The 21,892-nt window shown below is 36.4% G+C and overlaps 2 protein-coding genes across 5 annotated transcripts in view; one reads left to right on the forward strand and one right to left on the reverse strand.

Annotated features, from left to right (window-relative positions):
- IMMP1L (inner mitochondrial membrane peptidase subunit 1) overlaps positions 1 to 17,303 on the reverse strand; it is a 91,549-nt gene extending 74,246 nt beyond the window's left edge. The window contains exons 1-3 of one of the 4 annotated variants that reach the window (XM_051964766.1): positions 17,266 to 17,303; positions 10,014 to 10,125; positions 6,203 to 6,241 (exon numbers count right to left, since the gene is read on the reverse strand). The gene's annotated coding sequence lies outside the window, so the exon portion shown is untranslated. The remainder of the gene's footprint in view (positions 1 to 6,202; positions 6,242 to 10,013; positions 10,126 to 17,265) is intronic. The other 3 variants (XM_051964764.1, XM_051964767.1, XM_051964765.1) reach the window with 3 other exon arrangements.
- Positions 17,304 to 17,369: 66 nt separating this feature from the next.
- The window catches only part of ELP4 (elongator acetyltransferase complex subunit 4), a 242,451-nt gene continuing 237,928 nt past the window's right edge, over positions 17,370 to 21,892 (forward strand). The window contains exon 1 of the mRNA XM_051964763.1: positions 17,370 to 17,703. Within this exon, the coding sequence (XP_051820723.1) occupies positions 17,457 to 17,703 (247 nt within the window). The 5' untranslated portion in view covers positions 17,370 to 17,456. The remainder of the gene's footprint in view (positions 17,704 to 21,892) is intronic.

Here is a 21,892-nt window from a genome sequence, read left to right on the forward strand (position 1 = left end):
AGAACTGAGTCAAATTTGTGAGAGACAACAAACACTTATGTTCTTATAGCAGAGGAAAACTGACATCTGGAACCAGAAGTATTCCAGAGAAGGGGAGCAAGGGAACTCCTGAACCAGTTGGAATTAGGTAATACTGAACAGAATTAGATGTGTAACAAAAAGATCTTCAAGTAGGACAAAGGTCATAGCTCATAGTCATACAATATATGTCGCAGGAGGGGGGTATATATATATATATATATATGTACATATATATGTGTGTGTGTGTGTGTGTGTGTGTGTGTGTGTGTGTATAAATAGATATTCAGGTGAAGAAATCAAAGCTATCTATAGTCATATAAAAAAATGCTCTAGAGAACTAATAATTGGAGAAATAAAAATTAAAACAACTGAGGTAGTAGCACCTCACACATATCAGATTGGCTAATATTAAAGAAAAGGAAAACCATCAATGCTGAAGGGAATGTGGGAAAATTGGGACACTAATGTACCACTGATGAAGCTGTGAACTTATCCAACCATTCTAGAGAAAAATTTAGAATTATGCCCAAAGGGCAATCAAACTTAGCTTTTGATCCCAAAGAGATTTAAAAAGGAAAAGGATTTCTTTGAACAGTAATATTTATTACTGCTCTTTTTGTGTGGACAAAGAACTGGAAATTGAAGGGATAAACAACAATTACAGAATGACTTAAGTTGTGGTATATGAATGTTATAGAATACCCTTCTATTATAACAAATAAGGAGCAGATGATTTCAGTAAAATCTGGAAAGATTGATACAAAATGAAGTGAACAGAACCAGGAGCACATTGTACCTGGTAATAATATTGTCTGATGAGCAACTATGACTTATGCACACACTATGATACTCATACACTTAAGCAAATCTTAGAGCCAATTCTTCAGTAAATAATGTTTGAATGGACATAATAATCTTTGCAATGATAATGAACTAGAGGCAGAAATGAATAGAGAGCAAAATGATTACTTTTTAGAGAATTACACTGTACTTCTAATAGCACAGGTTTCTCAGAAGTTCCTGGTTTTAATGCCAGTTTTGTTTTGGCTACGATATATCAGTGCAAGTTACTATTAACCAAAATCTCCAAAGAATTAGGATTTCCAGAAAACAATGGAGAAACCTATAGTAAATATGGGAAGATTGTAATACATTACCAATCAATAAGAACTAAGAAAGACAATGGACTAGTGATGTGGCAATTGCTTAATGTTTCATTATTGGTATCCATTATTAAAGTTTCTCAGCACTGTGTGCAGACTTCTTGTAGAAAATTTATGGGAGAACCTAGATGAAAGGCTCACAGGCTCAGAGGATATGGAAGAATCTAAAACTACATCACTGAGGAGTACCCACAGCAGTAAAACCACAGAGTCATCAAAGAACTTCACGTTTATAAATTCTTCACATAATTAAATTGTCTGTTATCTTCATGTTATCTACATTTTAGAGATGACATAATAACAAAAGTTATGTGATTATCCTAGATACATAGTTTAATATCAGAGATGAAATTCAAACCCAGATCTTTTCCAACACCAAATCTATTTCTCTTTTTCACCACGTATATCCCATGTACCTATCTTTTTGTCTATGAACAATAAAGGGGTCACAGTCAGTGAGATAAATAGCTAAGCTGATGAAATCAAGAGATCCTTCAATTTCTGAAGTGAGGTTTACACAACGTAAGGAGCCTAGAAAACATTTTGAAAAAGTTTGCTTTACAAATACATAGTAGTAAATAGGAAATCAAGCTGCAGATCATAAGCACAAGATTTGGATGGTCACCAGTCTTAGCCAGTTCAGAAATGATTAGAAAAATATACATTAGAATGAGATTCTGATTGTGTGTTCTTTTTGATATTCCAAGACTCACTGAAGCAGAAGATCAGCAGTAATACCCTAATATGGCAGTAATTAACTTATTTTCAGATGAATTAGTTTAGATTGCTTCAATAAAAACTGACAAATACATAATTTGCTTTTTTAGTTTTATATTGTCAAATTGGAAGTAATAAGCATGATGTACTATAAAACATTTTGAAATCTCTCATGTATTAGGGAAAAAAATTAAAGTAAAAATTATAAAATGCTATGTTTTAAAGGAACATTTTAAAAATGTAAATATTTTAGGTACACATTTTAAGACATCCAAGAAGATGATGCCAGAGTATGCTCACTAAGAAGTCATGACAAGATAGATATATGGAAACTGGAACAAATTGCCCTGAATGGCCTCACTGCTTTAAACAATCTGAGTAGGGATTTTCTGGGAGGGCCTGCACCCAATCTGACTTCAACAGGTCTTCCATATGTCAGCTTCTGAAGATGGATACACTAGGAAAGGGGAAAATCAGTTTAAACTTTAGGTGATGGGATGGCTGAAGCCAGTGGGATCTTGTCCTGACAGTGCTGGTCAGAACAGCAGTGAAGGGCAGAACCAAGTCCAACAATCACTGGGCAGAGACACAGCATGAGGCAAGGCATATTCTGGAGCCCTTGGAGCCACAGACAGAAACCGGGATTCTACTTTACTATTAAATGAGAATTATAAAAAGATGGGAAGAGCTAAATAAACTAGATAAAAGCAAGCAAAATAAGGAAATAAGCAATGCTCAAGGGTTGTGTGCATGCCAGGAGATGGGGAGCATCCAGAGTCCCGAGTCTAGCAGCATCTCCAACATTTAAGTAGATCCTGTCATTTATGTAATCTCCCAGTTAGAAACTGTGTAAATAAAAGGAAACAGAAGTGCAGAGACCAACACAATAATATCAAGAAGAAACAAGTCATCCCAGCAGAAGCTGGGGCAGGGTCCCAGCCATCCCCTCCAGGACCACCACAATAATAGCAGCATACAGAGGAGACAGAATCCAAAAAGGTCTTATTATTCTATAGAAAAGTATGGAAAGAACAACAATCTGGCCTTTCAAGTCCTAATCCAGAAACTGAGGCTGGAGATAGATGTAAATAAGAACAGAAGAATTATACGTGTTTAATCAGATTGCTTACTCTTTTGGGGGAGAAGGGAAGTAGGAAAAGGAAGAAAAATTGAGAGCAAATTATTAGTCATTTTAGCACAAGCATGAGCATTTACACTTTGAAAACCAGGGTAAAAAAAAGTCAAGGCTTTAATGTCTGTTTCGTTGATTGGGTTCTGAAAATCAATGGATCTCAAGATGAAGCCCAAATAATTTGATCTGAAAATCTTGAGCCTAATTAACAAAAAAATACATGCTCAAAAATAAGTCTTTCCAAACATTCTTAGAAAGATAATCAGACTTGTAATCCTTGCAATACTCAGTCTACAAGTTAACAAAAGGATTTTGTGGGACTAAATTACAAAATGGGAGGGCACTAAAAGTAATGTGAATCAAAGACTAACAAGGAAGAAAAATAACTCCTGGAGTCTCTCAGGACAAAGATACCCCTAAGGAGAATGATTGACAAGGCAGAGAGAAATTCCAAACAGGAGAAAGAAAAGGGCAAACCTAGTTTTAAAAGTGAAAAGGGATACCACTTATAATGATCCTGTTGGTGAAGACATTCTATAAAAGGAGGAGGGATACTTAAAATGAGTAGTATATGTTGAAAAAGACCATATATCCTGCTTTAGGAGAAAGGGAATCAAGTCCTCCTTGGGGCAAATGACATCTGAAAAATGACAGGGACAGACTTAGGGAAATGACCAAGGCAAAAGGCCAATTATAAATTAACTACACAATAAGGGATGGGGCAATATTCTGTCTGTTACCTACAGGAATCAGTATTTCTAAAAGTGAGACAAAACAGAAAAAAGTGGGATACAGGACCAGATCTGCAAAACAATAGCAAAAGCTGCTAAAATGGTAGAACGTGAGATAATCTAAAAAAAAAAAATTCATTCTACAATTCTACAATGAAATAGACTTTAAAAGGTCTAAATAAACATAGGACCATGGATCAAAGAATAAAAATCTATGACAGACAGAATGGAAAAATAAATAATGCAGAAAATATAAAAAAGAATCTTTTCTAAATAAAGGCAAAGGAAATAAAATATTTTAAAAAATAAAAAACCTGAAAACAAATTGAAGGGAAGAAACCGGGATTCTACTTTACTATTAAATGAGAATTATAAAAAGATGGGAAGAGCTAAATAAACTAGATAAAAGCAAGCAAAATAAGGAAATAAGCAAAATTCTAAAAATGAGTAGGGATGGTATCTGTGTAGGAGAGGTGAGATGAGGGTAAAGAACTGATATTGACAGGATCTTTAAAAGAATTAAGCTAAGAAAGACAATCTTGTATTTGCTGCAAAAGGGAAGGAAAAAATCATAGTTTGGGAAAAAAAAAAACCTAATGTTAGAAACAAATAAGGGAAAGTATATATCTAACTTTCATAGTTTTAACTGTGAATGGATTAAACAATCCAATAAAATGAAGAAGAGTTTCAGACTGGATAAGAAAACAAAAACCTACAATCTGTTGCTTACAAGAAATACATTTAAATACATACACAGAATAAAAATGTGGCTAGAAAAATAAATTTACTAGTATCAAGCGAATGCAAAAAAAAAAAAAAAAAAACCCAAGAATTTGAAATCATGCTATCAGACACAGCAAAAACAAACATTCAAAACCAAAAAAAAAAGGTTGATAAACTACATTAGGCTGAAACAGAGAAAAAACTACTATCAATATTACATCAATATCCTTGAGATGCCTTAGTTTCTGAATTCATGAACAGAGTTACAAGAATAAATAGACTCAGCAGTGATAAAAAATTTCAATATTCTTTCAGTTTAAAGTAAGTTTAACAAAGAGATAAACAAAAAATATAGAATTGAACAAAAGTACCCTTATTTGAAGGAGGCGTATGTGTGATTGTTATTTATATACCCTCCTTCTAGGACTTCTGGAAATCTTTTACAATACCATGTTGCTTCATATTGTTTGTTATATCACTACTTGCATGTACAATTCATGTTTGTTACACCACATTGAACCTACAACTGTGGGGAAAGTCATCACTAATAGCCTCTGTGTTATTGCTATGTGCTTATGAAATACCTCCCATGCTGATGGGTTTGTGCATACCTGTTTCTAGTAAGACCCTTTAGCCCAGAAACCCGCTAACAATATCTGGCTTGACTTCCCACTTCCCTTTGGTGTTTTTCATCTCTCTTCCTGAGAAGTCAGGGAGGTTGTGATCATTTCCTTTTTAGTGATTTCACCTCCCTTACTGAGAAGTCAGGGGGAGGAGGGTGATCACCTCCTTTTCAGTGTTTTCACCTCCTTTCCTGAGAAGTCAAGGAGGGTGTGATTATCTCCTTTTTAGTGCTTTCACCTTCTTTCCTGAGAAGTGTGTGTGTGGGGGTGATCACCTTTTTGGAGTTCTCACCTCCCTGAGAAGTCAGGGATGGCGTGACCACCTGTGTTCTAAAACAAAAGAAAGCAGGAAATGTAAAGGGCTGAAACTTTGAATAGGTGCATATGAATGATTCTTGGCATATGTTTAGAATTGCTCTTCTCACAGTTAATGCTGGCTCAGGGTTTGGGTTTAAGAGAATTGTAGGTAAGGATTAGGGGATGGGGTGAGAGAGGCGAGAGAACTTCACTTTGTGGCAGGACCAGGAGAAGAGAGGTTAGTGGCAAGCTTGTGGCAGTTTGTCTCTTTCACTTCTCCTCCTAAAGACCAAGGGACTTTTACTTATCCTGACTCTGGCTGTTCCTGAGGCCTCCAGGCAGTTAGCCCAGACTATATTTATTCCCACTGGTTCTCTCTTCCCTCATGCTTCCCCCACATTAGATTTTTTTCTTCCTGGTTTTGAATTTTGCTTATTAGTTCCTTTTTCTTTTTCAATTTTATCTAATTATTTTCTCTTTTTTTCCCCCTCTCATTTAAATTAGTGCTAAAAGCTTTAAGATAGCTTCTAAATGGAACTGCAAAAGAATATTTGTACTTCCGAGGACCACTTGAAGCTTTTATAAAAAGTGACCATGTATTTGAGATACAAAGACACTACAAACAAAAGTTAATACATCTTTACAAATAAAAATACAATAAAAACAGTAATTGCTTCCACAGACCAACCAAAAGACACAGACTCAAATGGAGAATTACAATTAAGTTCTAAATAAAGAGCAGATTAAATCATAGAAGCTACATAAAGGAAAATAATAATGATGAAAATAACATACCAAAATTTCTGGGAAGCAGTCCTCAGGAAAATCATATCCCTATAAAACATACATTAACAAAACATGAGGAGATTAATAAAACTGAAAACATTTTTTAAAAATTAGAAAAACAAATAATAAAAACCAAAATAAGCACAAAAGACGATAACAAAATTTAAATTTTAAAAGTCATGGAAACTAAAAATATAAGCTGATTCTTTGAAAAGTCATTATAATTGAAAAGAGGGCAGAAATCAAATGAATCAAATAGGAAATAAAGAAGGTAAAATGACAACAAAACTAAGAATTTTTTTTAAAACCAGAATATACTGTGTAATTAAATGCTAATAAAAACAAAAAAGAAATAGAGGGATATCTTCAAAAAATATAAAAATCCAAAGTGACAAAAGATCAAATGGATTTTTTAATGGAGGCTCCAAAAAAGAAAAAGAAGTAGGTATGCAGAAAATACAAAAGGAAAAATCTCCTTGCCCTGATGCATTCATGGCAAAATTCTTTCAAACTTTTAAAGAACTATTAATACTTCATAAATTATTCCCAGAAACTGAGAAAGCACCTTACTAGAATCCTTTTATGAGATTTTATAAGGTCCAAGGAGCAACGATAGAAAGGGGAAATTCCATTTCAAATAACTGCAAAATGTATAAAATATGTGGGGCTAAAAAATACAAATAAATTATAGGCATTCACCAACAGATTATAGACGGGTAGATATGAACAAATAGTTCTGAACAGAGCTGAAAACTCTTACCATACCAAATGTTCCAAATTACTAAGTGGAGAAAAAGAAACCAAAATAATCCTGAGGTTTCAACTCGCATCCATCAAATCAGCAAAATAACAAAACATGGAAAGTTAATGTTGGAGAAGTTGTGGAAAGATGCATAGCAGCGCATCACAGATAGAGCTGGGAATTAATACAACCATTTTGAGAAGTGAATAAAACCCAGACATTCCACTACTAATTATATGTCCCAAAGAAGTCATTTATAAGAAAAAAGTCTCAATAAACACCAAAATATTTGTTGCAAAACTTTTTGTGGTATCAAAGAAATGGGAACAAAGTATGCACTCATCAACTGCAGAATGGTGCAACAAACTAGAACATGAGAGCGATGTAATATTGCTGTGTTGTAAGACATGTCAAATATGATGAATAGAGAAACATGGAATGACTTCCATTAAAAGATTCAGAAAGAAGCAAGCATGACCAAAAGAATATCCACAATGACAAAATAGTATAAATGCAAAAACAAACAAGAAAACCCCCACAAAACAATCAAAACTGAATACTGAAGAATAGCAAAAAAACAAAAACAAAAAACACATAGCCCCAACAAAAAGACCTACAAAGACACCTCCTTCAATTCCTTTGCAGAGGTGAGGTGTACAAAGGGAGTCACTGCATTTATTTTCAAACTTTTTCTTTTATAGCCTAATTGATTTTACTCATTTTCTCTTTTTTTTGTTAAGAAAAATTGTTATTGGATGGCTTTCTGGAAGAAGGAAATAAAGGGATGCTGAGCTAAATTTAAATGATATAAAAACAATTCCATAAAAATGTATCATTTTTAAGAGGCCCAGCAATCGCATCTATCATTCCTTATAGTACCTGATTGTGTTAGTTTCTCAGGACAGGTGATGACTTCATAAAGGACAGCTATGTGCTTTTTAAAAAAATACCATTTTTGCTTGTTTTGGCTATCATTTTCTTGTAATCATTTTTGGGATAAAGGTCATTCTACTTTGCAAAGAAAACAGAACCCTCTCTGTTGTCAGTGATCTCCCTAATGCTTTCCTGATGTTCCTCAATTACAGTTGCTGAATTTCTTCACATGAGAATACCTCCTCAATCAAGATGCTGCCCCAGCCCACAAATGCCTTTAACTATCCAGTTTCTCTTTTAATGCGTAAATTTATTTTTCCTAAAAAGGAAAACAAATAAGCACATAAACATGGGAGCAGTTAAAACTGAGCTTGGTTTATAGTGGCAGGGAACTTGGAAACTGAGTGCTGCCAATCAGGTGGTGAATGGCTGAATAAGTTATAGTATATGAATGTAATGGAATATTATTGTTCTAAAACAAATGATCAGCAGGATGATTTCAGAAAGACTGAAGACTGGAGAGACTTCCAAGAACTGATGCTAAGTGAGGTGAGTAGCATCAAAAGAACATTGTACACAGAAACAGCTCAACTGTGATGGACTCTATTCAACAACGAAGTGATTCAAATCAGTTCCGATAGACTGGTGATGGAGAGTCAACTATACTCAGAGAAAGGATTTTAGGAACTGAGTGTGGACCACGATATAGTATTTTCACTTTTTTTTTATTTTGTATTTTGTTCAGTCTCATTTTTTTCCTTTTTGATCTGATTTTTCTTGTGCAGCGTGATAAATGTGGAAATATGTATATGAGTATTGTACATGTTTAACATATATTGGATTATTTGCTGTCTGAGAAACAGGAATGAGAAAAATCTGTAACACAAAGTTTTGCAAAAGTGAATGTTGAAAATTATCTTTGTATATATTTGGAAAAAAAAAAAAAGCTATTATTAAAAAAAAAAACTGAACCTGGGGTAGGCTAAAGTAGCAGGGGTTATAAAGATAAAAATCACAAGATAGGATTGGGGCACTGAAATCACAAAATAGTCTGATCAGATTATCAAAACAAAAATCCTTGGTTGGGTGTGGAGATAATCAAATAAATCTCATCAGGTTACATCTGGGCTAGGCTGGGCTGGGCTGGGCTGGGCTATTTTTCAGAATGCCTACTGTGGCCTTATTAGGTTTGGTCACTGCTGGAATCCAATTTCTTTCTTTTTTTTTTATTATAGATTTTTATTTACAAAATATATGCATGGGTAATTTTTCAGTATTGACAATTGCAAAACCCTTCGTTCCAATTTTTCTCCTCCTTTCCCCACCCCCTCTCCCAGATGGCAGGTAGACCAACACATGTTAAATGTTAAAGAATATGTTAAATACATGTATACTTATCTAATTATTTTGCTGCACAAGAATCGGACTTTTGTAATCCAATCCTATATGATATCTATAAGGTCAAATGTGCCTCCATGAATTGGAACTTCCCACTCATCTTTCCTGTTGCCTAATCTTTTGAGTATTTATTGACATTTGAAACTGAATGTTTTCTGAAATTTTGTCTTGTGAATTTCTGAACATCAAAGCTGTTCATCTTCCTTCTTTGTGATGACTCTTAGTATTTAACAGAGAAATTACATATATACTATATTCTCTCTTCCCATTTTCTCTGGCTTAAAGCCCTTTTGATTAGATTTCCACTCAGGTGGCAAATATACTCTTTAATAGCTCTTTAATAGTTTAAGCCAATTCAACAAACTGTCAAGGTACTTACCCTTTACATTGTAGTAATCATTATGATTGAATCCCTGGGGATATTCTATCATTACTACAATAGCTTAGGTACATGAGTGGTTTGTGTCTTTTTTTTTTCCCCCCAAACTTGGTGTTTGGTGGAAAAATTATCTTCGAAAGATGTGGGAAAATATGGCCAAGGAACAATTTTTGCAGACTATAAAAATGAGTCTTGACAAACCTATAGTTCTCAAAAGTCTGATAACAAGACAGTTGGTGAATTAAATTACATGTATATATGTATGTATATATTGTTTATATGTATATGTTTGTACATTACCAAGAGTCATTCCCCAATACTTAAGCAGTAAAGGACATGGATGGTTTTCATAAGAACTGCAAACTATAAATGAGCATTTGAAAATATGTTCCAACTAGAAATGCAAATTAAAATGACTAAGTATTTACCTTACACCCTGCCAATTGGCAAAGATGACAAATTAATGTGGCTATGGGAAGAGAGTGCAGAAATATCTTGCTGGTGAAGCTGTGAACTGTTCAAACCATTCTCGATGTCAATCTGTAATCATGCAAAGAAAGATATTGACTAAATGCTTTGGCTCAATAATCAAACTACTGAGCTCTAACTGCAACTATGTCAAAGATGAAAACTAAACCTTATTAAAGTGTTAACACCACTAGGCCTATATATCAAAGAAATCAAAGGGAATAGAAAAGAATCTTCATTTACAAAAGGAACAAAAATACTCAAAGCAGCTCTTTTTGTGATGATGAATTAGAAACCTTGGAGGAGGACCCACTAGTTGGAGAATGGATGAACAAATTATATGATAAAGATGATGAACCATGATGACCAACTAAATAGAAATCTCAAGGTATAGAATGAGATATACTTTTAACTATGACCAGTGGATGAATGTTTTGAATGTCTATCTATGCACGGTGGTTATAAGGGTTTGTGTGTGTGTGTTTAATTTGGGGAATGGGGTGGTAAAAAAGCAAACAGAAATAAGGGTATGGTCCCCCACTCAAAAAAAAAAGAAAAAGAGTCAGAAGGAATTACAGGGTAGAATGGCTTCAAAACTTCCATGTTTGACAATACGTATTTAAAAGAAAAGTTTATGTAAGTGACCCAGTTTTCATGTATAATTCTCCTCATCTGCTCTACAATGTATAAGCAATTTTATTTGGTGCTAAACTCAGAAATTTTTTAAAATTAAAAGAGAAAAAAGAAAGAACCTCATTGGAAAAGAACTAAATTTAACTTATTGTATTGTAGCATCATCTACAACTTGGGAGAGGTGAAATCTCTCAAAGATAATTATTATAGCATTCTATCCAAAGGAAGAGCTAGCAGGGTTTGTTTGTATTGCCCAGAGAACTATCCTCCCGTGAGCTCTATTTTGCTAACCCAAAAAACTGGGAACTGATTAAAATCCAGTTGAGTGAAGTTGTTTGTAGTTCTTTAGTTTAAAGAACTGTTTATCATTACAATAACTTAGCAGTTCCTCAGCACCTTTTAAAGAGTTGAGTTAAAAGGGCCTTTCACTGCTTCAGCAATTCTAGAGTAGAAGACTAGTAGATTTGCTCAGCAGGATAGCAGTGTATATCAGAAAGGAACCCTTTAGTAGAAAAGCAGCTTCCCGTAGTACAATTGAAGGAAAGACATTAAGGCCTACAATTCAAAGTTGTGAACTGTCCTAGAACATAAGTCTTCCTTGTTTATGTGCCTTCCTGGTAGGTTTCTTTACATAAATGCTCACTCCTTCCCAAAGATATGATGTGAGATATATTCTCACCAATATGTTGGTGAGAAAAGATGACAGATTTAAGTAGGTCCAGGTGATGCATTAATCATTCACCTATGATATTAAGATAATTTGAAATAAAGAATTGAGGAAAAGAGAAGCCTTTCAATGAAAGGACTGAATTTTTTCAGTAAAGTATAAATTGAGGCCTCTATTGAGAGAGGAGTGGCAAAGGAGAAAAGATATGGATCAGAAATTGAGCAAAGAGGTATAAAGACTCAATCAAGAAAAAGTAAAAATATTGTTCTGTAAGAGGTATGGTACAGTCGAGATTATAACAAATCTGAAATGGACCTGGTCAGCACTGTTGAACAAGTTCCTTCATAGGCATTTAAGCAGAATAGATGGGTAAATGGTAAAATTAATTCAAGTTTAAGGTTCGAAAAAGGATGACTAGATATCATTACATAAGTAGCTACGGAAATAAATGCCAGCTCTCTTATCTTTCAATCTTTAAGTCATCTCTTTTGGTAATATATGTCTTTGCTATCATTTACAATTTTTGGTAGTCAATTCTTACTTGATAATATGCTACAAGTCTACCCACTCCAACCTACCTTCCATTAAATGCACAAGACCAATCATATGATCCCTCATTCAATAAACTGCAGTGGCTCTTTATCACCTCCAGACCAAATATAGTCTTCTGACTGGCATTTAAAGTCCTTCACAATCTGGCCCCTCTTCCCTTTCTAATCTTACACTTTCCTCTTCTGATATATTCTATGATCAAACTATCCTGGACTTGCTATTACTTGTATGCAGCAATCTCCTTTCCTCAGCTCTAGAATGCACATCCTCATTTCCACCTGGTAGCTTCCTGACTTCTTTCCAAATTCAATTCCAATCCCATCTTTTGCAGGAGGTCCCCCTACAGCTGCTCACCCCTTTATTGCTTGCCCTCTGAGATTACCTGTTAAGGGGCCCCCTGAATTTGTCCTTTTGAGTTGATATATTTTCCAATAAAACTGGACCAAGAGCCATGCAAGAGGCATGGAACATCAAGGATGAAGCCTCTCCTTTCCTAAGTGTAGGTTTGAAATCAAGCTAGACTCCCTGCTTATCCTTAGAAGTCAAAACACCAGTCTGCACCAGGCTGATAAATTACTTAGCAATTGAGAACCTTGTGGATAAGCAACCTAGCAGTTTGCAAGGGAAAAGAATGCCGCTTTTGTCACTGCCTAACTCCTTCCCTAAGCAGAGGTTCCATCTTTTTCCCATTCTTAGCTCTCCTTTCTTCTTCCTTGGCTACTCTCATTTAGATTTGTTTCTTCCTCCTTCCTTTGCTGTAATCTCATAAATAGGCAAGCTTTAGTTTGGATTGTGAACTCTCTGCAGTACCATTAAGATTCTACAGGAATTTTAATTTCACTTCTAATAAATCCAGTTGCAAAGCACATCTCATGAACTTATAATACTACTTTTTGACTAATATTTTGAACATACAGTGCATATAGCTTATATTTAGTTATTTGTAGACAGCTTTTAGTTACCTGCAAATGCATTCATTTTTTCAGCCTCCAAAAAACCTTATCTGATCCACTCATCCTCACTCTGGATTTCATCCAGGGCCATCTCCAGTCATCTAGATCTTGCCATTAGACCTAAGTGGCTCTGGAGAAAGTGAGGCAAGTGACCTTGCCCAGCCTCCCTCATTTAAACCCAATTCCTTGTATGTCATGGCATCACTTCTCTGATGTCAGGATCCTCTTTGAGAATGAAGGACAAAGTATTGTTTACTCTCTTCTGCAGCCAATTTCTTGAAGCGGCCATCAAAAAAAAATGCCTCCAATGACTTTCCCTCTTATTCTCATTTCTACAAACTGACTTTCAAACTCATTGTTCAAATAAAACTGCTCTCTCCAAAGTTATCATTTATAAACTGCCAAATCTAGCAGTCTTTTCTCAATCTTCATCTTTACAGACCTTTCTGCAGGTTTTGACACCATTAACTGCTGTCTCTTCCCTCTTTTATATTTCTATATTTCCTCTCTTCTATCCCCTAAATAAATAAATGCACCAACCATGAGTCAGGTAACATGCTAAACACCATGGGATGCAAATACAAAATACAAAGACAGTCCTTGTCCCCCAAGGAGCTTACCATATAATAGGTATAAGACATATATGGAAGCCAAAAATCTGGGAGAAAGGGCAAAAGTGGAGACTAGAGAGAAAAGTCTCAAAATTGTGAAGCCAGGATTTGAAATGAAATGTGTGTTCTTGTTAAATAGAGATTTGGGAGTTCATGGCTCCAACCTCCAATCAGAAGTAGAGGAGATGGGAGTACCAAGGCTGAGAACACTACTCTCTAGGTTTTTTGATACCACGCTTTTATCCAACTCTTGAACCACTCCTCCTTTTCTGAATTTCACCCAGGTCATACCTGTTAAGAACAGATCATAGCCATTGATAATAGAGATCCTCCAAGGCTCTGTTCTGAGCCTTTCTTTTCTCTACTCCTACAAGGTGATCTCATTAGCTTTAATAGATTAAATTATCTTCTCTGTGTCTCAAATGTATCCAGTCTTACTCTCTCTTGGGACCTTTCTCACATCTTCAATAGTCTATTAGATAGCTCTAACTGGAATCCCACTGACATCTTACACTCAACCTGTCCAAAATACAACTTATGATCTTCCTCACTGCCCTTCTCCTAACTTCACTTTCAGTGGGTTCCACCACTCTTCGAGGCCATCGCCATCACTGCTCCTGTCTCGTTCTCACATCCAATTTGTTGCTAAATCCTGTTGATTTTACTTTTCACAATTCTTGTATAGCTTCATACATAGAAAATGGTATGCAAACTCTCTCCCATTTGATCATGAATTCTTGAAAAGACTTGCATTTTTTTCCCATTCTCTGCAGTGCCCAGCACCTTGTAGACAATGTTTATTTATATTGACTGGTGAATCATGCCTGAAACACTGAAAGGACAAGAAGGAAAAGTAACCTCCATTGGAATAGGTTTCAAAGTTAGCAGTCATGGGAAAGCAAAGAGGTCAGCAACATTTAAACAAAACCTAGAGGAATTCTATCTGCGGTAACCAAAGAAATCAGTAAAACAGGCTTATAGAAAGAATAAGGAAAAATAGTTTTTTCATTTTAGGCAACATCTATAAAGAAATAATATAAATAAGATTGTACATATTTGTTTGCTTCTTGTTTTTCCCATTAAATTGTGAGATCTTTGAAGGCAAGGACTATCTTTTACCTCATTTTGCATTCCCAGGTTTTAGCATAATGCATAGCATAAATCCACTGAAAACTTATTTTTCAATCCATAACATTAAAAGTTGCAAAGAAAGGCCATCGGTGCTTTAGGCAGATCCTATGTAAATGACATGAATAATCAGATAGAAGAAACTATATATGAATTGTAATCTGCAATAACTGAAAATGTGCCATATAAAATCACAAATCCAAAATACCATAGCATATTTGAAATCAAAGAATACTAAATATCATTTCAAAATACTGGATGGAACTTTGCAAATGAGTTTTGTTCATTATTAGACTTGAACTTTATAAGCAAATTCTGAACTTTATCTTCATTAGCTTCCTAACAGCTCTCTGCTCCCCTAGCAATTCATCTGTCAGAAAGCTGCCAAAATAATCTTACTAAAATATATGTATGACCATATCACTCACCAGCTCAAAAATCTTCAGAAGTTTTCCCATTATTTATTCTGAATAAAATACAAATTCTTTGGCTTGACACATTTTGTTTTACAATTCTTACAACATAGTGAAAACCATTAAAACTACAGATATGCAGAGAACATTTTAATTTTAATTGCATAGTTCAAGAAACTTAGCACAATGTTTCAGTGTGCTACTTCATCTTGAACTTTTAAGAATCAATTCATCTTCCTTCAAGATTAAGTTCAGATGCTATCTCCTTTGTAAAAATTTTCAGGATTCACTTACTAAAACCTCCTTTCTCAAATTACTTTTTAATCATGTTTATTTTAAAAGGTTTTACCAACTGGACAAATCATGAAAGATCAACTTTATATATTCCTATGATAACCAGACATAATGGATAATTAACCTCAAAGGAAAGAAGATGTGGATTCAAGGCCATTCTCTGGCACCTTACATACAGGATGTGTGAGGGGGCATGTAACTTTATTTCTCAGTGCTCTAGGAAGAGATGGGTGGTTCTGCTTTGGTAGAACTCAGAGAAGAGTTCCTGATAACAATGAAATCATAAGTGTAGGCCCTAGCCCTATGATTTCAATAATGCTTCAATACAAATATATCTATTGTTTCTCCACCTAAACTGAAAGTTGAGGGGATCCCATTAGTTATAGTAATCGCCCAAAATTTAAATAACCAAAACCCAAAGGAAGTTAAGACTCAAGACAGGAAGACCTCCTGTTTTTTAAATTAAAAGCATGTTAAGAGTATTATCCAAAATTATTTTGGGACAAACATTTTAAGGTTATTAAAACACTATTGATCACTAGCTTATATACTCTGAATTGATGCCCTCTGAGGTTTATCTCAATGTTACATTAAGTTTGTAGCACAAATTTTAGTTCAGTATGTTTTGTTTTGTATTAAGCATAATTTCACCTATATTGCTCTCTAATGCCATATTTATCATGTGTGCAATATTATCTCTCCCAAGTTTGGAGGGTGAATAGTTTTTTGACATCATTTGTACATCCTCTCAAATAACAAGCAGAGTGCTTCAGGAACTTAAGAGACATTTGGTGTTGGTGAAATTTCCAAAACAGCACCCAACCAACAGAAGGGAGGGAGGGAGGGAGGGAGGGAGGGAGGGAGGGAGGGAGGGAGGGAGGGAGGGAGGGAGGGAGGGAGGGAGGGAGGGAGGGAGGGAGGGAGGGAGGGAGGAGGAAGGAAGGAAGGAAGCTCATTTTGGAGGGGAAAAGAAAAAAAAGGAACCATACACGCACAAATTATATACGGAATTTTTCACACATTATAAATTCTCTATTCTAATGAGGCAGCTCACAGTTCAAAGTTCACAGATAACCACGAAGGAAAATACACAAACTTCTAATTCTTTTATATCAATTTTGGGGGAAAAACACCAAAAAGTATTTTGGTTGTTTGCAGCTGCGTTAACAGCAAAAGATAATTAAATGTGTGAACGAGGCTCCGTCAGGATAACACTTATCATTCACACACCTCCTCACCGGAGGATCTCCAAGTGTTTCAGAAATACTAATTAAAATTAACTACGAGGGGCTCCTGCTAAGAAGAGGGCTTGGTCAGGTGGTTTCCTTGGTTTTAGGAGAGGTCAGCAGGGAGTTCAGGGCTAGGGAGTCCGGAGGACCCCATGCGGCTCTTTCTCTCCCTCCCCCCCGACCATGGGACGCACGACCGCGGTCAGCCAGTAGGAAGTCACTTAAGTTTATGCCCACCATTCACTCTAAGTTACAGACAACAAATGTTAAGACGAGAATCGGCAATAGTGGAGGGAGTTTCCATACCGGTATGATAACTCCCAAGTCCTGCCCTTCTCCCCTCCCTCCAAAGTCACATTCTCCACCAGTCCCAAGTTCAAGGTTTTTTTCATTCCAAGGTCCCGGCTCAACCAAGCGGAAAACAGGAGTTTTTCCATCGGAATCCCGACCCAAGTTTCTAACCAAGTGTCCTCGGGCATCCAAGACCCGACTAAAGGTGACGAGAAAGGGCCCAGAAGCGGCGGCACCCCCTCCCCGCGCCGGGGTGACGGAAGACTGTGCAGATGTCTATGCGGAGCGAGGGCAACCCTCCCTCCACGCCTTCTTTACTTCGGGATCTCTGCCTCGACCCTTAACAGGCCTAGACAGCAGCTTCCCCCTCTCGCTCGCCCTCCAGGTTCCCCCAAATCCCCTCACCCGACTCTCGGCTCTCTAGCCCTAACTCTCTCTCACCTGGGCCAGGCAGGCATCCACAAGTCCACGAGCCAATCCCACATCTCAGCAACACGCTTTCTGATTGGTGTTTGGAAGGAGAAAACCCTGTTTCCATTGGCTGGATGTGTTGCGTTGGGCGGAGCGAGGCGGAGGAGGGTCACGGCTAGGCTCCCAGAGTTCCGCTTGGGTCAACACGGGAGAGAAACAAGATGGCGGCCTTGACAACCGGCTTTTACGCTGCAAGCAAAGGGGAAACAGGGGACCCGACAGCTATGGCAGCGGCGGCGGCAGATGACGAGACGGACAGCGGCGGCAAATGTAGTTTCCGCAGGAAGAGTCCCGCGCCTGGAAGCGGCGGCGGCGTTCGGTGGCGCTCCATTGCGGGGACGCGACCGTCGGTACGGAATGGACAGCTGCTAGTGTCTGCCGGTCTCCCGGCCCTGGACCAGCTCTTAGGTCGGTCGGTCGTTCGGAGCGGAGATCCGCGCCCGGCGGAGGGAGGGGAAGGAGGGAAGGCGGCCCGAGGTCGGGGATGGCCTTGGGAAAGAAGAAAGTGAGGGTCAAAGAGCACAGGGATGTTCCAGCCTGAGAGGTTCTGATCTCCCAGATGTTCTCCTCCCCCCCTCTGAGTGGTTCTTTTCCCCCTGATGCCCTTCCTCCCAGCTGGAGAGGGTTTCTCTTTCCCAAGTGATTGATGCTTCCCCCCATATTCTCTTTTCCCCCCGTCTGACAGGTTCTCTCCCTCCTAAATGTTCTTCCTCCCCCAGGTGTGCTCGCCTTCCCAGATGTTCTTCCCTCACCAGTCTGAGTTATTCTTTTCCCCTAAACGTTTCTTCCCTACCAGCCTTCTCCCCACCTGCACCATCCCTCTTCTCCCTTCTCTCCCCCCAATTTCCCCCCCACCCCCTTAGATGATCTTTCCAGCCCAGACTGAGATGCTCCTCACTCTCCATCAATATGGGATATTCTGCACTTGTCCCCAGGCTTCTCTCCAACCTTAGATGTTCTTCCTATTTTCAGTCACCCCGCCCCCCAGCCGGAACTTCCCTTATCCCTCCCCACATCTGAAATACCTTTTTCTTCCCCTCTTCTACCAGATATTCTTCGTTCCTCACCCCTCTACCTCAACCTAAATTGGAGATTCCTGGGAGCCTGGCCCTGCCAGCCTGAACACAGGCTTCATGCATTGCCTGCTCTGGGCACTGAAGATCTCCTAATCTAGAGCCTGTTGGTGTGATTTGGGCCAAGTCACTTCCCTTGCCTGGACCCCAGTTTCCATACCTGTAAAAACGAAGGGATTGGATTAGGTGACCCCTAAAGGTCAATGGTTGTCATCCTCTAACTTTACAGAAAGCAAAAGAAATGAATTTCTCCCTTCCCCAGGCCAGCTGTGATTTTTCTAACAATTTAGTTAAGGAAATGAACATTCAAATTTGGAGGTTTGGTTTCTTCCACATTGTAGATCCTTTGAGCAGGTATTCCCACCATTAAAAAGGGTCTCCCTCTCATTTTCCATAGTGTTATATTGGTGTGCCCTTTAGAGCCATACAATTCAAAGAACAATCTTTCTGCTTTAGGTAGATTTTAGGTGACAGAACAGAGTCATGTTGTATAACACTTTAATTTTAAAAGAGAACATCTGCCTCCTTTACTTTTTTCTTGTCTTCATGGAAGTTTGAAGGAAAAGCATATTCTTAGTTCTCCTGTCTATAAGACATTTAGGGAGACATACAATTAGTAGACTGGCAGCACAAAGAGGAAAGAATGGGATGAGGAAAACATTGCTGTTTTTAAGTTAAAGTTGAATATAGATTACTCCAAACTGAAATGTCACTTCATCAAAACTTAAATGTTAAATCTTGAACAAGTTTAGTGGTTAATATATGCCATATAATGCTAATATATGCCATTCCTTATTCCTGTCCTTTTTTCTCTCTTTAAAAAAAAAAAAAAAAAAAAAAAAAAAAAGACTGATACCATTCAGATGTTAAGTTAGTGATTAGGAAAGGGAGCTCAGACACTAGACATAAGGAAGGACATAGCTGTACATGCTTCTGTTGTTTCATTTGCATCTCTTAAAATCTGCTTACTGTTCTGTCCACTAGTATTTTCACTCAATGGCTTAATCCTGTTATTAGTTTCCTGAGAATCATGATAAATGAATAGAAAGTGATCCAAATACATCTCCATAGCAGATCCTAATGTTTATTTAGGAAATTAACCCAACCATGCACACTTCTACTTTTTTTTTTCTTTTGTTTTCCTCATTTTGTATTTTGTCCAGTATTTGAGCTTTAAAAGTTGGAAGCTATTCCATAGGGCTAATAATTGTTAAACATGGGTGAGTGGCTTCATTCACGTGGTCCAGAAACTGCCCAAACAAAAGTAGGAATATAAAGTCAGATTTATGTTTTTCTGGTTGTAATTCATCAACCACAATGTGAAAGAAGAAATTAATTCATAAGGACTCCTTCCCCCCCCCCAAAAAAAATTATGTGACAATTAGTGTCCTTTTTGTTTTTTCTTCATCATCAGTTTTCTGAATCCATGATGTTTTTCCTTTTAAGGAATTTAAGCATTTCATTTCCTGTGGTTTATCTAGTTTCTAGAATTGTACAGAATCATAAGAAATTTATTTATCCTTAGAAAAGTATAGTTTAAATGTGGTTGGTTTTATATTTTAACTTAATTTTTGTTATGCAATTTTCATTGGGTAGAGAGAATTTGATACTTCTTAAAATCACTTAAATAGCCATTCTGTATTTAATAATAATCCTTAAAATATTGCTCTTTTGTTTATTCACCATTTTCCTCAATTTCTGTTCATCAGCTATTCCCTGATTACTTCTAGAAAGAGTATTTTAAAGCAGGGTTTAAATATTGAACCTTAGTTTAATTAGGATAACTAAAAACTTTAAAAAGATATTTCATAAAATACAAGATATTACTCCGGGGGAATACATGACAACAAATGGTCACAGATGTGCTTAAATAGAAATTCAAACACTAATTAAAAACTTCCAAGCCTAACATCATATGAAAATCAACATTCATTATAGTGAATAAAACAAGTAAAGGTTGTTTAACTGACAAGATCTTTTATTGAAATATATTTTGCATGTGTGCATTTGTCTCCACAGAAGTGGAACGTAATTGTCATGTTAAGAAAAAGTATTACATTTAGAACAATTGTTGTATATAAGTGATCTAGTTGTTATTTACATTTCTTAAGTGACATTTTTGTGATTGATATTTTTTTGCTCTGTATGGCCACTGTAAAACAAGTAATTTACATGTTTTCTATTAAAATGTTACATAAAAAACAAAATTGGATGCTATTGCATTAAATACTTCAATGTAAGAAGTTCCAAAAATGTGACTACTGAGTGTTATTACTCTAAAATGCACATTGTATGATTCAGCTTGTGACATTAGCATGACATGACTGCAAGTGTGATTCAAAATGTAATGGAAGCATGATGTTATGATGTCAGGATGATGGGAATATACTGTGACATTATTATGATTGCTGTATAAGTACTTTCTTGATTGCCATGTAACACGTAAATATGCTGTAATATCACTTCCATGCAATACAGTGAAATTTGATTACACTAACTTCATGATGTCGTAATTTTTAGTAAACTTAAGCATAAATGCAAAATATATTTGAAAAGTATTCTACAACCTTGAATGTTATTCACTTGAATATGCTGATTTTCCATTATCTTCAAAATACTCTGTAAATTCTAAAAATTTACTTTCATTTAAAATATTTGAACCAAATGTGTTTGGTTTTACTGTCGTCTTACATGTTATGTAAAATATTCAAATTTGTTGCATTAGTAGCTTCTGGGTTTGCCAGATCTGCCAGGTACTCTTGGGCTTGTCACCTTATCCATTCCAACTATATATCCACATTCCCTTTCTCTCAACTTTCCATGAAAACTATTCCAGTACTGTTTTAAGAAAAGCATTTAATAATGCTTAACTCTTATGGGATTGGGAGGAAAATTTGATGTGTATTATGTTTTCAGAAATATTTTCCTTCCCTTCAAGATAAAGTTATATAGTTGGACTTTTACTTTTTAAAAAATTCCTTCATAAGCTTTTTTAGCTTGTGAAAATATTTAGCTGATTCACGTCTCCCAAAGGTGGTGATGATTCAGATTCTTCTTTGATTTCCAATATGTTCAGGGACACAACAAAGGACCATCGATTTTTTTCTTTTTAAGTCTCTGGAACAATAATATTTTAAGGCAAACTAGTGGGCCAAGAAGATTACTCTTCCATACAGAATCTTGTGGGTTGGAATTGTGACAGCAATATAGGAAAAACAAGTAAAGTAAAGAGAAAAAGCCAGTTCTGTCTCCTTCATGTGCAGTTCTCTATATTAATCTCTTAATGAGTAGAAACATGTAGGGCTTTTACTGTGCACTTGGGGAAAAAATGGACTGAGGGGCATTTTATTTACTTTTAAACACAACAGATGAATTCCAAATTCAAAGAACATTGCTTTTTAACCTATGAAATTACTACAAATACTCTCTGAAGGACTATCACCTCTTCCAGTTTTTTCTAGTTCATAATGCATATTTGCTCAACTAATGGTCATTGGATAGAAGGGGTTAAGATTTTCCTATTG

The sequence above is a fragment of the Antechinus flavipes genome, chromosome 6, assembly GCF_016432865.1.
Source record: "Antechinus flavipes isolate AdamAnt ecotype Samford, QLD, Australia chromosome 6, AdamAnt_v2, whole genome shotgun sequence".
NCBI classification, from domain to species: Eukaryota; Metazoa; Chordata; class Mammalia; order Dasyuromorphia; family Dasyuridae; genus Antechinus; species Antechinus flavipes.